Source organism: Lactuca saligna, chromosome 6 (assembly GCF_052625555.1).
Source record: "Lactuca saligna cultivar CGN05327 chromosome 6, ASM5262555v1, whole genome shotgun sequence".
Taxonomy (NCBI): Eukaryota; Viridiplantae; Streptophyta; class Magnoliopsida; order Asterales; family Asteraceae; genus Lactuca; species Lactuca saligna.
Genome location: NC_136422.1, coordinates 12936957 through 12951730, shown reverse-complemented (window position 1 = coordinate 12951730; position 14774 = coordinate 12936957). Strand labels below are relative to the sequence as shown.

The window sequence follows — 14774 nt, the reverse complement described above, 5'->3', positions numbered from 1 at the left end:
CGTGATTAGGGTTAAATCTTGAATTTTTAAACTTTAGTAATTCCCTCACCTAGACTGAATGTTACAAAATTCAAGATAGATTGGATTACAGGTGACCTAGTTTACTTGCTTTTGTATTATATGCCTAATTTGTTAACGCAATTCATGTACTATTATTATATGTAAAAACCTTGTATTCAAATGTCAAGATGGAACACGACTGCTATTTTTTTTGTCGTACTTGTGTTATATATTCAGTTTACATGTGATCCATGAACTTAGTCGCACAGCCCAACGTGTTCCGCCGACTCACTTACTAGTGTCTATGTCTACTGATATTCTCACTCTCACCCCTCATCAACCGAAAATCTAAAATATAGAAAAACCCAAAAATTCCAAAAAAAAAACCCAATATATCTCAACAATATGTAATTCTCTGTAAATCAATAACCAAACACTAATTACCATGGTTGTATAGTTGAAACTATAGAAGTCAGAAGCACAAGACCATCGTCAATGGAGAGAGAGAGAGAGAGAGAGAAAAGGAGAGAGATGGGATGGTGGTCATTAGATGTAATTAAATATGTTGAAAATCATCAATCAAATCACCCACTGAGATAGATTTGATCAAGAGGATCAGGTGCTTCATCGCCAGCGAGGTTGGGGCTTGGATTTCTAGACATAAAGAGAAACGTGAATGAGGCGTTCTTCAACAAATTTTTGGTGATTGTTCTAGCTTTTCTGATGATGATTCCAATCTTCTAGTTTTCTGTTCTTCAACGTATGTGGAGAGAGAGAAAGAGAAGGAGAGATACATATATATATATAGAGAGAGAGAGAGAGAAAGAGAGTTAGAGAAAAAAAGAGAGGGGGAGGGAGAAGAAGGGTTGAGGATGATGGTGTGCAGGTGGAATAAAAGAAGAATTATCAAGGATTAAATAAGTAGACGGGATTAAGGTAGACTATACAGGAAAATTGTTTGTGGTGGTAGGCCCCACTTTTGTTTTTCTATTAAAATTCTAATAATAAACAAATAAAAAATATATCAAAAAAGATAAAAATAGTAAAATAGTCATTTTATCTCAAATACATCCCATTGAAAAAAAAACATTATAAGATTGATACGAGTTAATTTTTGAAAATAAAAATTCGACGCATAATTTGACACTGGACGACTCGTATAATTTACTCTTTTCATGAATACCTTTTGTAACTTTACAAATATATGATCTTTCAAATCATATTTGAAGTATTTGAAGGAATAGTTCTCTAACAATAATAATAAATTTTATTCTATATTTATTTTACGGATGGATATAAAAAAAACAAAATGACACAACCATGTCATTATGATGTTTTTTTGAACATTTTAAATAATTCATTGTCTTTTAACAAATTTTATATTTCAAAATGTTTTTTTAGCATTAAAAATAGGAGAAAAAACAAAATAAGCAAATTTCATTTACCATTTTTCAAACAAAAATCAAAAAGTTTATCAAATAGACATCACTTTTGCAGATGTCATCTCACATTGATCAAATTGCTACAACAGATATGAAATCAAAAAAGACATTATCTTTAGAAAAAAATCTAAAAAAATTCAAAATCATGAACCTCTTTACCAATAGCATGTTTTATTGCAATAAGAAAAACATTTTTTTGTGTTATTAAATTTCAAAAACTATTTCCACATCAAAAAGAAAGATTTAAGACCATCTCCAACCCATCTTCATTTTTTCCCCTAAAAATGAAGTAAAAAAATAGGACAAATATTGTTTCATCTCCAACCCTACTTCATTTTTTACTCCATTTTTACCTCCAAAAAATATATTACTAGTATATTCCATTATTCCAACTTACATAGATTTTCAAACATACTCCTTTACTAATTTAGTTTTAACATATATATATATATATAATCTATATTTTTTTCATTACCTTAATATTAAATAAAAAAATTATATTTTTAATAAACTTATAAATAAATATTATACATGCATTTATAAAAAATATTACACATACACACTTTTAAATAAATATTATACATACATTTATATAAATATTAGACATACACATTTTTAATTATAAGTTTTTATAAAATACTGTAGCACCTGGTTCCAAGTACGTACTCCTTGCAATTTACATTTTTTAAATAATGCATTTTTGCCCTGGACTCGGCGAGTTGATGGGCCAACACGCCGAGTAGGAGTGGGATAAGACGCGGGAAATGAACTTTGGACTCGGCGACTTGGTCCCCGGACTCGGCTAGTAGACCCTGTTTGGGCAAAAACCCTAATTTGGGTGTTTGCACCCTATTTAAACGCTCTAACTTGGCCTCATTTGTCCCTACCACTTCCAGAGAGCTTTAGAGCGAAACCCTAGCCCCCATATTGTTCTTGAGAGTGTTTTTGGCTTTGTGAAGAAGGTTTGGATCTTAGAAGAAGAAGGAAGAGATTGAAGTGTGCAAGAAGGGGAGGTAGATCCGGAATCTACACTGTGAGAAGCTTCCATTCAGGTAGAAAAGTTCTTACCTTGATCACTAGTTCATTAGATCCCCTTTTTGTCCCAAATTAGTGGTTTTCAAGCCCTAAAACCTCAAGGTTTATGTGTTTATGCTCTATGTTCTGAAAGGACTCCAGATTCGGACCTTATGGGCGTATTAGAAGTATAAAGTGTCTGTGGTTGAAGTGATTGAGGTCCCCATTGAGTGTATGACCTCATTAAGAGCTTGGTTTAGCCTTTTTGAGCTTATAGGGTCATACATGCACGTAAAGTTTGTAACTTTACATGATAGGCATGCCCAAGGAACATGGATCTATGGTTTGGAAGCGTTGCATGTCTCAGATTTGGTCTGTATAGGGACTCAGCGAGTCCCAAAGTGGAACTCGGCGAGTTCTATGAAGGTGGCCTCAGACTCGGCGAGTTGGATGAACAACTCGGCGAGTCATATGAATATCGCCTAGAACTCGACGAGTTGTTCTTCAAACTCGGCGAGTTGTTCTTAAACTCGGCGATTCGGATCGCGAGTCGGTTCTATAGTCCCATGTAGTGAGTTAAGGGTGACTTAGTGAGTGGGAAGATGGACTTGGCGTGTAGGACCAGGTTAGTAGGAAAATGACTCGACGAGTCTGTGTCATGAATCGGCGAGTCCCGTCAACTGGAAGCTGACTTTGACCAAGGAATTGACCTTTGACCAGGGGTAGGTCAGTCATTTGACCTGAGGGTATTTATGAGTGGCTAATCTATGTTTATGGATTGTAGCCGAAGGATTTCCGGTGCAGCAGTCAGACGTCCGACAGTCCGACTTTTGGTAGCTACATTTCGAGGTGGGTTTCCTACTAGTATGAACGGGTCTAAGGCACCAAGGCCGACCCGTATAGACGATATGATAGTATCGGAGTGTGGGCAGAGACCGTATCTCATAGTTGAGTTTGATGATGATATATGCTAGTGTGGTAGAATTATTTATACTTGTTGTCTGTGTGATACTTGTATGTTATGGTTTAGTAGCGGAGTGTGGGCGAGGCTCGTATCTCCCAGACAGTGGAGTGTGGGCAAGTCTCGTATATCCTAGATAGTGGAGTGTGGGCAAGGCCCATATCTCCATGAGTGTGGGCGAGGCTCGTATCTATTAGCTGTTCATTATATGATTGTATGGTATGTGGTATTATGGGGGAACTCACTAAGCTTCATGCTTACAGTTTAGAGTTTTGGTTTTAGCAACCTCTTTAGCGAAGGGGAAGGAGCTGGCACGGTAGCAGCACATCATACACACCCCTTGTTTTCCGCATTATGAGATTGTTCTGGGATTTGTACTCTGACACTATGGTTGATTTCATGTATTGGTTTTCAGACACGTAACCTGATTTAAGAAACAATATGATCGAATGTTGTTTATTTTCAAATGTTTTGCAAGGTGTTTAATTAAAAATGAAATTTTCGGACTAAAAAAAATTGGTTGTTACAAGTTGGTATCAGAGCCCTGGTTTTAGGGATTCGGACACAGCCTCGGGATGTCTGAACTCAAATCAAGGGATTAAAGGATTTCAAAAAAATTCTAAAGGATTAAGTAAAGAGTTTTACGAAAGAACGAAGTGTGTGATGTGGGCGACCGGCCGAGCTCAAGTAAGTATTCCCTAAAATACCCATACAAATTTATGTTATGTTTAACGGTTTCAGTAGAACAACATGCTAGAATAGGACTAACGATCTAGGAGTGATGTCTTACGTGTCTGCTTTATGTGCTTCATCTTATGAGAATTACATGCTAGTATTGAGTAGACAGTAGTAGGATAGCATGTATAGGTTATACCTGACAATATGAGTTTAGCATTGTATGCTAGACCCGTTTCTCTCTATGAGGATCGGGTAGGGTGGAGTCGGAGGTTTCCCTAGGGCAAGCCTAAGAAGAGTATAGCAGTGACCAACAGTAGTGAAAGGGATCTGGTGGAGTCGAGGCAGTCCTTGAAAAAGGTATGGATAGATGTGGAAGTTAGTATGGGCCCGTACTACTGAAAGTAGAGGATCCGTACCCGAAATAAGGAAGGCTGAGACAAGACCAGGGAACTTGAAATAGATGTGATTCCTTTAGAAGTATCAGTATCACTAATGGTTGTCGTGTCTATTGCAGAATGGTGGTAATACGTCAGAGGCCAGTTGATGGCAGTTCTGCAGAGGGATCATGTTCGGGATCAGGTTCCGAGCCAGTAGATGAGAGGCTACGCGAGTTCATCGCGTCAGAGATCACCAGAGGCATCCTTGAGTCAACCCCCATCATTTTCGGGTCAATCAAGGGAGGGATAGTCGAGCTGATGGAGGACCGCCTCAGGGCGTTCAGGAGTGACATGACATCTGGCCAGTCAGGATCTCGCACACTGTCCTTCAAGGACTTTAGGGGCAGTAGTGAGCCGGATTTCCATGGGGCGAAGGACCCCATTGCTGCCAGATGATGGATTGCGGACATTGAGTCCGCACAGCTGACTAGCTTCTGCCCCGAGGGGTCGAAGGCGAGATACGCAGCAGGGTGTTTGAGAGATATAACTAGAGATTGGTAGGAGTCCGTCGGTGACTCGTTGGGAGCCTCGGCTGTTGAGGCTATGACCTGGTCGGACTTTGTGACCAGGTTCAGGGTAGAGTTTACGCCGGCTGTCGAGCTACAACAGCTGGCCAGGGAGTTCTTAGACATGAGACAGACTACAGAGACTGTGGTGGACATCACCGCCAAGTTCCGGGAGAGGGCATTGCTGATGCCTGAGTATGCTGGATATGAGGATATGAGGAGGACTCGCTACCATGACATGCTCCGCGCTGACATCCGAGAGCATGATAGCTTTTCAGCTTGCCCTACCCTGGAGTAGATGATTGCCAGGGCAAGGGATAGGGAGATTGATCTGGAGCATATCTAGAAGAGGAAGGTAGAGGCGGGGCAGGTGGTTGGGGCTTCAGGGATGAAGCCCAAGGGATCAAATGGTAGGCTAAAAGGCCAAGGAGGACCAGGCCGCTGCGGGAAATGTGGAAGGTCGCACGAGGGAGCATGTAGATTGGGATCGTCGGGCTGCTACAAGTACAGCAAGACGAGACACTTTAGAAGGGATTGTACTGCCCCTGCCTCGGTTGTTCAGACATCTGAGTTGTTGTGTTTCCATTGCAACCAGAGGGGCCACAAGAGGGCCAATTTCCCTCAGTTGACAGCAGCATCAACGCCTGTGAAGGCGCCGACTCCAGCGACTATGAGGATCACAGATGGCCGACAGGGCAAGGCAGAGGCTCTAGTGGTGAGGAGCCGGGCCTTTCAGTTGACTACTGAGGAGGCACGCGCCGTACCCGATGTGGTGACTGGTATGATTCTTTATTTATGATTTTACATTATGCTGCTGTAATGTTGATATGTTATGTGTATGTGCTCTGCTTAGGATCGTTCCATGTGAACGGTATTCCAGTTCATGTGTTGTTCGATTCAGGGGCTACCCGATCATTTGTTTCCCTTGTGCTTAGCAAGAAGTTTCCTGAGTCTTCGGGCAGGTTGGATTGCCCTTTAGAGGTGGAGATTGTCGACGATCGATCGGTTCGAGCATCAGAGGTTTTTCGGGATTGTGTATTGAGAATGTTTGAAGAGCGGTATCTGGTTGACCTGGTTCCCATTCCGTTGCAGGGAAACAAGGTCATTATTGGTACGGATTGGCTGAGCCTCAATAGAGCAATGATAGATTGCACACAACAACTAGTGCGAGTCAGAGCCCCAAGTGGGGGAGAGTTGGTGATTCAGGGTGAGAGACCACAGCGAGGGCCAGCCTATTGTTCGGCGGCGAGGGCAAGGCGCTACCTCCAGCAGGGTTGCGCAGGTTATGTCGCGTACGTTATGGATGCCCGGGAGGCGGGTAGAGCGATGGTGGACGAGTTGCCTGTAGTACGAGAGTTCGTGGATGTATTCCCCGAGGAGTTGCCTGGGATACCTCCGGAGCATCAGGTGGAGTTCAGGATTGACCTAGTCCCTGGTGCGGCTCCAATAGCCAAGGCACCCTATCAGTTGGCTCCTCCCGAGATGCAGGAGTTGTCTACATAGTTGCAAGAGCTACTAGATAAGGGATTTATCAGGCCGAGCAGTTCACCCTGGGGAGCCTCGATTTTGTTTGTGAAGAAGAAGGACGGGTCGCATTGGATGTGCATAGACTATAGGGAGCTGAACAAGGTAACGGTGAAGAACGGTTACCCACTCCCGAGGATTGAAGATCTCTTTGACCAGTTACAGGGAGCATCTTGGTTCTCCAAGATCGATTTGCGTTCAGGTTACCATCAGATGAGGGTCAGAGAGGGGGATGTGCAGAAGACCGCATTTCGGATGCGCTATGGCCATTATAAGTTCATGGTGGTGCCGTTTGGGCTCACCAATGCTCTTGCCACGTTCATGGACCTCATGAACCACGTATGCAGATCGATGTTGGATCGGTCTGTGATAGTTTTCATTGATGATATCTTGGTTTACTCCAAGACGCAGGAGGAGCACGAGGAGCACCTGCGGGAGGTGCTGGAGACTTTGAGGGGGGAGAGCTTGTATGCCAAGTTCTCCAAGTGTGAGTTTTAGTTGTGCGAGGTGCAGTTTCTGGGGCACCTAGTCAACCAGGATGGGATTTCAGTAGATCCGACCAAGGTGGAGACCGTGATGAGATGGGAGGTTCTGAAGTCTCCATCCGAGATTCGGAGTTTCCTAGGATTAGCAGGCTATTATCGGATATTCATCCAAGATTTCTTCAAGATAGTCGTACCATTAACCAGTCTAACAAAGAAGGTCGTGGTCTTTAGTTGGGGGCATGAACAGCAGGCAGCGTTCGAGACACTGAGACAGAGATTATGCGAGGCACCAATCTTATCCCTACCAGAGGGCATAGAGGATTTTGTTGTGTACTGCGATGCATCCATCTCAGGTTTGGGCGCGGTATTGATGCAGAGAGGGCATGTCATCGCCTACGCATCGAGGCAGCTGAAGCCTCATGAGGCGAATTACCCAACACATGACTTGGAGTTGGGGGCGGTTGTGTCCGCCCTCAAGATTTAGCGTCATTACCTCTATGGGGTTCACTGTACCATTTACACCGACCATAAGAGTTTGAGGTACCTCATGGATCAGCCGAACCTAAACATGAGGCAACGGCGGAGGTTGGATGTGGTAAAGGATTACGATTGAGAGATCCTTTATCACCCAGGGAAGGCCAATGTGATGGCCGACGCACTTAGCCGTAAGGCAGCACCGATCCGAGATATCTATCTACGGATGACAGTAGTGACTCCGCTATTGGAGCGGATTCGGGAGGATCAGTAGGAGGATATGAAGGAGGAACATCGGAAGTGTGAGCGGATTGTGGCGCAGGTTTCCTCCTTCGACTATGATAGCTGAGGGTTATTAACTCTTCACCGTAGGGTGTGGGTCCCTTATCTGGGTGGCATGCATCAGGTTCTGATGGAGGAGGTGCATAAATCCTGGTTCTCCATTCATCCCGGGCGACGAAGATGTATAGGGATCTTCGTCTGGAGTATTGGTGTCCCTGCATGAAGCGAGATGTGGCATGGTTCGTTGAGCGGTGCTTGACCTGCAGGAAGGTCAAGGCTGAGCATCAGAGACCGCACGGCAACATGCAGCCGTTGGAAATCCCGTTGTGGAAGTGGCAAGATATTACGATGGATTTTATCACAAAGCTTCCCAGGACCGCGCGAGGAGTGGATTCTATATGGGTCATCGTAGATCGATTGACCAAGAGCGCCCATTTTATCCCAATTCAGGAGAGCATCTCGGCCGAGAAGTTGGCCGACATCTATATCAGGGAGATAGTGGCGTGGCACGGGGTGCCAGTATCAGTGATTTCAGACAGAGATGTGCGTTTCACTTCCAGGTTTTGGAAGAAGTTTCATGATGAGTTGGGCACTCGTCTGCATTTTAGCACTGCCTTCCACCCACAAACGGATGGTCAGAGTGAGCGGACCATCCAGACTCTTGAGGATATGTTGCGGGCATGCATGCTAGATTTCGGTGGTAATTGGGATACCTATCTTCCTTTAGCTGAGTTCTTATACAACAACAACTACCACGCGAGTATTGACCGGTATCCCTTCAAGATGTTGTACGGACGGAGATGCAGGACCCCGATATGTTGGGGAGAGGTTGACCAGAGGGTCATGGGGAGCACAGAAGTGGTGCCCCAGACGACAGAGAAGATTCAGCAGGTCTGAAGCAGGCTTCAGACTGCTCAGAGTCGGCAAAAAATTTATGCCGACAAGCGTCGTTCAGACTTGGAATTCCAAGTCCGGGATATGGTTCTTCTGAAGGTGTCGCCATGGAAAGGCATCATCCGATTCAGAAAGCGAGGAAAGTTAGGCCCAAGGTACATCGGGCCATTCAGGGTTGCAGCCCGGGTGGGCACGGTGGCGTATAGGTTGGACCTGCCAGCCGAACTCAGCCAAATCCACAACACTTTCCACGTCTCTCAGTTGCGGAAGTGTTTGGTGGACGACTCGGCAGTGGTGCCTTTGGAGGATATTCAGGTCGACGATAGCCTGAATTACATCGAGCGACCTGTGGCAATCCTCGACAGAAAGTCGAAGGATATGAGGAACAAAAGGGTGGAACTCGTGAAGCTGCAATGGCAGCACCGGAAGGGATCGGAGTGGACTTGGGAGCCGGTGGAAGAGATGATGGAGCACTACCCCGAGCTGTTTCAGGATCGAGCAGCAGACTTCGAGGACGAAGTCTATGATAAGTGGGGGAGATTTGTAGCACCTGGTTCCCGGTACGTACTCCTTCAAATTTACATTTTTTAAATAATGCATTTTTTCCCTGGACTCGACGAGTTAATGGGCCAACTCGCCGAGTAGGAGTGGGATAAGACGCGGGAAATGAACTTTGGACTCGGCGAGTCGGTCCCAAGACTGGCGGACTCGGCAAGTAGACCCTATTTGGGCAAAAACCCTAATTCAGGTGTTTGCATCCTATTTAAACACTCTAACTTGGCCTCCTTTGTCCCTAACACTTCCAGAGAGCTTTAGAGCGAAACCCTAGCCCCCATATTGTTCTTGAGAGTGTTTTTGGCTTTGTGAAGAAGGCTTGGAGCTTAGAAGAAGAAGGAAGAAATTGAAGTGTGCAATGAGGGGAGGTAGATCCGGAATCTACAATGTGAGAAGCTTCCATTCAGGTAGAAAAGTTCTTACCTTGATCACTAGTTCATTAGATCCCCTTTTTGTCCCAAATTAGTGGGTTTCAAGCCCTATAACCTCAAGCTCCATGTGTTTATGCTCTATGTTCTTAAAGGACTCCATATTCGGACCTTATGGGCGTATTAGAAGTACAAATTGTCTGTGGTTGAAGTGATTGAGGTCCCCATTGAGTGCATGACCTTATTAAGAGCTTGGTTTTGCCTTTTTGAGTTTATAGGGTCATGAATGCACGTAAAATGATGGCGTGCATAGGGCAGCACAACAGAGTTGCATCCAAGCCCTAGAACTGAGCACACCAGCTAGACCCAGCCCAGCAGGCTCAGCGCCCGCTGGCGCCCCTGGGAGCGGAACGCCTAGGCGAAAGGCTCGCGCCCGCCAAGTGACGCTCTTCACTCCAAGACAAAAGTACGGCCAGGAGACAAACAGTGGGATCAGAGCATTACCGTCAGAGCCAATGAGAGCGCTCTGGCAGTTGAAGGGGCATGACCCTCCAATCAGCTCCTCTGATCTTGTCTCCCCCCCCAAAAAAAAACCGATCCTATCTGGTACGGACCAGACAGGGGCGCTAGGTATAAAAGGACGCATTCTCATACTAGTGAGGCAAGCTCCCCAACCAATCTAGAGAGAAAACACAAACACTAAAGCCATCCTAAATTGACCGTCGGAGCGTTCTCCAGGGAATTCCTCCCGGGAAGCGGCTGATGGCTCTTGTTCTTTGTGATCTTGCAGTTACAACCAAGCAACCAAGAAGGTCCCATCCCAGAGTCAGAAGCGAGGTCTCATCAAGAGCAAGGTTCCATCATTTGGTGCCATCCTTTTGTGAGATGAAGAACACAAACAAAAGCATGAAATCAAGCATCAATGGCGTCCAACGGTAGTGAGGGACGACCAGTTAGTCCCATACAACCATGGCGATGTTGGACGAAACGCCACCACCTACAGCGACCAATATGCCAGTTTTGGGCGAACGAAGTTCTACAGCAGCCGCCGGAAATATTTCGCAACCATTGTCTTCTCAGCAAAGAGTGACTCCGGTGGAGCTACTTTCGCCCACACAGCTTCAGACGCCACCGTTCTTTGCGCCGCCGCCGCAACAGATGCGGACAGTCCACTCAACTGCACCTCCATCGAGCCATATTTTCAACCTTTCACTGTCGTTTGTAACACCTACATCGTTCCAGACGACTAGTGGACAGAATTCCGCAACGCTATTACCACCATTGGCGCAAACCATGATGAACCACTCACCACCCGTCTACCCAATGGTCGAACAACAGCTTACAACAACCGATAATGATCAACCCTATTACATCCATGCACCCTTTCTCCACTAGCCATCCCCTCCAGTTACCATTCCAACCATACCCCTTTTATGGACCAAGTCCAAGCTACCTTACGCCCCTACAGCATGGAATGAGTTTGCAATACCAGCAAGGGACGTCAACTGCTCCAAACCAGGATGGTTTTTCCCGGAGTGTAACATCTCCGTTCATTAAAGAGCTGCTGGATTACGAAATACCAAACACTGTGAGGCTCCCGACGCTTAAAACGTACAATGGAACCACCGACCCAGATAGCCACATTGATACGTATGAATGGAAGATGACGTCGTTAAAACTTAACGAGAAGTTTTGGTGTACATACTTTCCGACGACGCTCGATGGCAATGCCAGCACATGGTTCAAAACGCTACAACCGGGCAGCATTTCAAACTTCGCTCAACTCAAATACCTCTTCCTCACCAACTTCATGCAGCTACGTAAGTACAAAGGTGAGTCTCATTCAATTATAGGCTGCAAACAAATGGAGGGGGAGACTGTTCTAGAATACTTTACAAGGTTCATAAACGCTATGATGGATGTACCGGGGCATGACAAAGGGCTCATCGTTGGTGCTTTCACATGGGGACTCCTGCCTGGGCCCCTCTCCCAAAAACTCATGGGAAAGAAGCCTATAACACGAGCTGAGTTGAAAGAAAGAGTGGAGCGGTACCTACGGCAGGAAGAGGGTGAGGCAGCCAAGCAGGCCTACTTGAAGGCTATGGCGACTAGACATCACCACCCGACCCACGCGGACTTCCGGGGAGGAGGAAGACACTATGGCCAAGCAAGAAGACCATCACCACGTTTCCGAACATTTATTAAAGACGACAGACGGGGTTGCCGCCCAGAAGTATATGCAGTGTCTGAGAAACAGCAGCCAGCCAATTCGTCTAAGAGTCGGTACTGTGAGTACCACAAAAGCAAAACACATGATACAGCTAGCTGTTCGGTGCAAAAGAAGGAGATGGAGGAGAAACAACTTAAGGGAGACCTGGTGGAAGTGGCGCAAAGCCTACGTGCCAAATTCGATGCTGAGAACGCCAAGGGTCCATCCCGCGAAGGAGTTCAGCCCAAGGAGATATTCATGATACGCAGAAAAAGAAGCAGGGAGGATCAGCGAGGAGAGCAAATCATTGTTAAACCGTCAGCACGCGCGCTCACGTTCTCCATAGAGGATCCTCGGCCAGAAGGTTGGAAGGGCGACAACCCCCTGATAATACAGGCATCCATCAAAAACGTGACTATCCATAGGGTCTATGTCGACACCGGGAGCTCAGCAGACATCATCTATGAGCATTGCTTCCGGCTTCTCCCGGATCGCTGGAAAGACAATTTGTGACCTACGACGGGTAGGCTGGTGGGATTCACCGGCCACAGCCTGTGGCCATTGGGCACGATCCACCTCCCCTTAACAATCACTAGCCACGACAAGTAGCGGAAGAAGACCGCCCTGATAGACTTTGTGGTCATTCGACACTCGGCGGAACACAACATCATCTTGGGGAGGACCGCCCTCTTAAAGCTAGGAGTCGTACCTTCAACCATGCATGGGATCATGAATTTCGACACACCAAAGGGCGAAGCCACGATCTTGGCCACCCCGCCCAGAGAATTGAGGTGCTATACGGTTATGAAGCCAGCAGAAATAACCAAAGGGCCCAAGAGGCCCAGGGGCAATCCGGCAAAAGGGAAGGGGGTAATCAATGAGGGATATCCCGATCAGCCGATCGATGTTGGAACCGACCTCCCAAGCCACACAAGAAGAGCACTAGTCGACCTGCTCAAACGCTACAAACATGTATTTGCTTGGACGCCCATGGATATGGTGGGGGTAAAAAGGAAGGTCATCGAACATAAGTTGATGATCAAACTAGGGGTAAAAGAGGTTAAGCAGAAGAAAAGGGTATAAGGAGGAGACCGTAACATGGCGATCAATGCAGAAGTGTCTAAGCTGACGGGGGCCGGAATAGTAAGGGAGGTGATGTTCCCAACATGGATTGCAAACCCAGTTATAGTCCGTAAGCAGGACGGGTCGTGGCGCATGTGCATCGACTTTTCTGATCTAAACAAGGCATGCCCTAAGGATTGCTACCCACTCCCGAAAATCGATCAGAAGGTAGAGTCGCTACATGGATACAAGCTAAAATGCTTCTTGGACGCATACAAAGGGTATCACCAGATATTGATGAGCAAAGAAGACGAAGAGAAAACAGCCTTCTATACAGACCATGGCACGTTCTGCTACACCAAGATGCCTTTCGGGTTAAAGAACGCAGGGGCGACATACCAACGGCTAGTCGACTCGATATTCGCCAAGCAAATTGGAAGGAATATTGAGGTATATGTAGATGATATGGTGATCAAGAGCCCAAATGAAGAAAAGATGCTGCAAGACATCGAAAAGACTTTTAAAACATTATAGGTAACCAAGATGAAACTAAACCTAGCCAAATGCACGTTTGGAGTGGAAGAGGGGCAATTCTTGGGTTACTATGTTACTAGACAAGGCGTCCAGCCCAGCCCGACCAAGGTCAACGAGTTCATCGAGACGCCAACCCCAAACTCTCTTAGAGATGCACAAGGTCTAAACGGGAAGCTCACAGCTCTAAGTAGGTTCATCTCAAAATCTGCCGACAAGGCTATGCCACTGTTCCACATCTTAAAGGGATACATCGAGAAAAACAATTTCCAATGGACGAACGAAGCTGAGAAGGCGCTCCAGAGAATCAAGGAAGCACTGCACAAGTTGCCGACTCTGGCAACCCCCATCTCGGGAGAAACATTACAAGTGTATCTACCGACGTCAGGTGAAGCGATATCATCGGTATTGGCTGTGGAGAGGGAAGGAGAGAAGAGACCGATATACTTTGTTAGCAGAGCGCTGCAAGGACCAGAACTCAACTATCTCACGCTGGAAAAATTGGTGCTGGCACTCATCTACGCTGCTAGATGATTAAGGCGATACTTCCAGGCACATCAAATCGAGGTACTCACAAGCTACCCCATTAAACAGATCTTGCTTAAGCCGGAGACATCGGGTCGGCTGGCCAAGTGGGCAATTGAACTGGGAGAGCACGACATAAACTACCGCCCAAGAACAAGTATCAAAGGGCAGGCGTTGGCTGATTTCTTACTAGAAATTCCTGACAGAAGGAATCCGGTGAAAGAAAAGGTGTGGGTAGTTGAAGAGGCCCCTACCGGCGATGGTTCATGGACCCTGTACACGGACAGAGCGACTAGAAGGGAAGGCTCAGGGGTGGGTCTGATCCTGACTAGTACAGAAGGAGAAGAGGTAACCTACGCCCTCCGTTTCGACTTCCATACATCAAACAACGAGGCGGAGTATGAGGCATTGCTTGCAGGATTGCGACTCGCCAAACAGATGGGTGCGAAAGCTGTAACAGCGCTAACGAACTCAAGGGTAGCAGCGAACCAAGTCAATGGGAGTTTTGAGGTAAGAGACCAAAGAATGGGAAGGTATGTAAAGATGGTAAAGCAACTCGTAGGGTTGTTCGGCCAATTTACAATCAAGCAGATACCCAGAAGTGAGAATAAGAGGGCAGACGCTTTGAGCAAGCTAGCGTCCACTTGTTTCGACCACCTATCAAAGAAAGTTTTAGTGGAGGTGATCGGGGAGAGAAGCATTGATGAACAGCAGGTGAACATCCTGACCCCCATCGGGCCGACATGGATGACGCCGTTCTGGGAATACCTCAAGAGAGGGGTGTTGCCGGACGACCATGACGAAGCCAGAAAAATACGTATAAAGGC

The 14774-nt window shown here is 46.3% G+C and overlaps 1 protein-coding gene across 1 annotated transcript; it reads left to right on the top strand.

The window, feature by feature from the left end:
* Nucleotides 1–11094: 11094 nt before the first annotated feature.
* On the top strand, nt 11095–12342 carry LOC145002308 (uncharacterized). The gene has a single exon (XM_078961605.1). It carries the CDS (start codon nt 11095–11097, stop codon nt 12340–12342), a length of 1248 nt encoding a protein of 415 aa, XP_078817731.1.
* Nucleotides 12343–14774: the final 2432 nt, after the last annotated feature.

Bases quoted from the DNA above. Each gene is read 5' to 3' on its own strand.
- LOC145002308 (XM_078961605.1), top strand. From the start codon at position 11,095: ATGAGTTTGCAATACCAGCAAGGGACGTCAACTGCTCCAAACCAGGAT.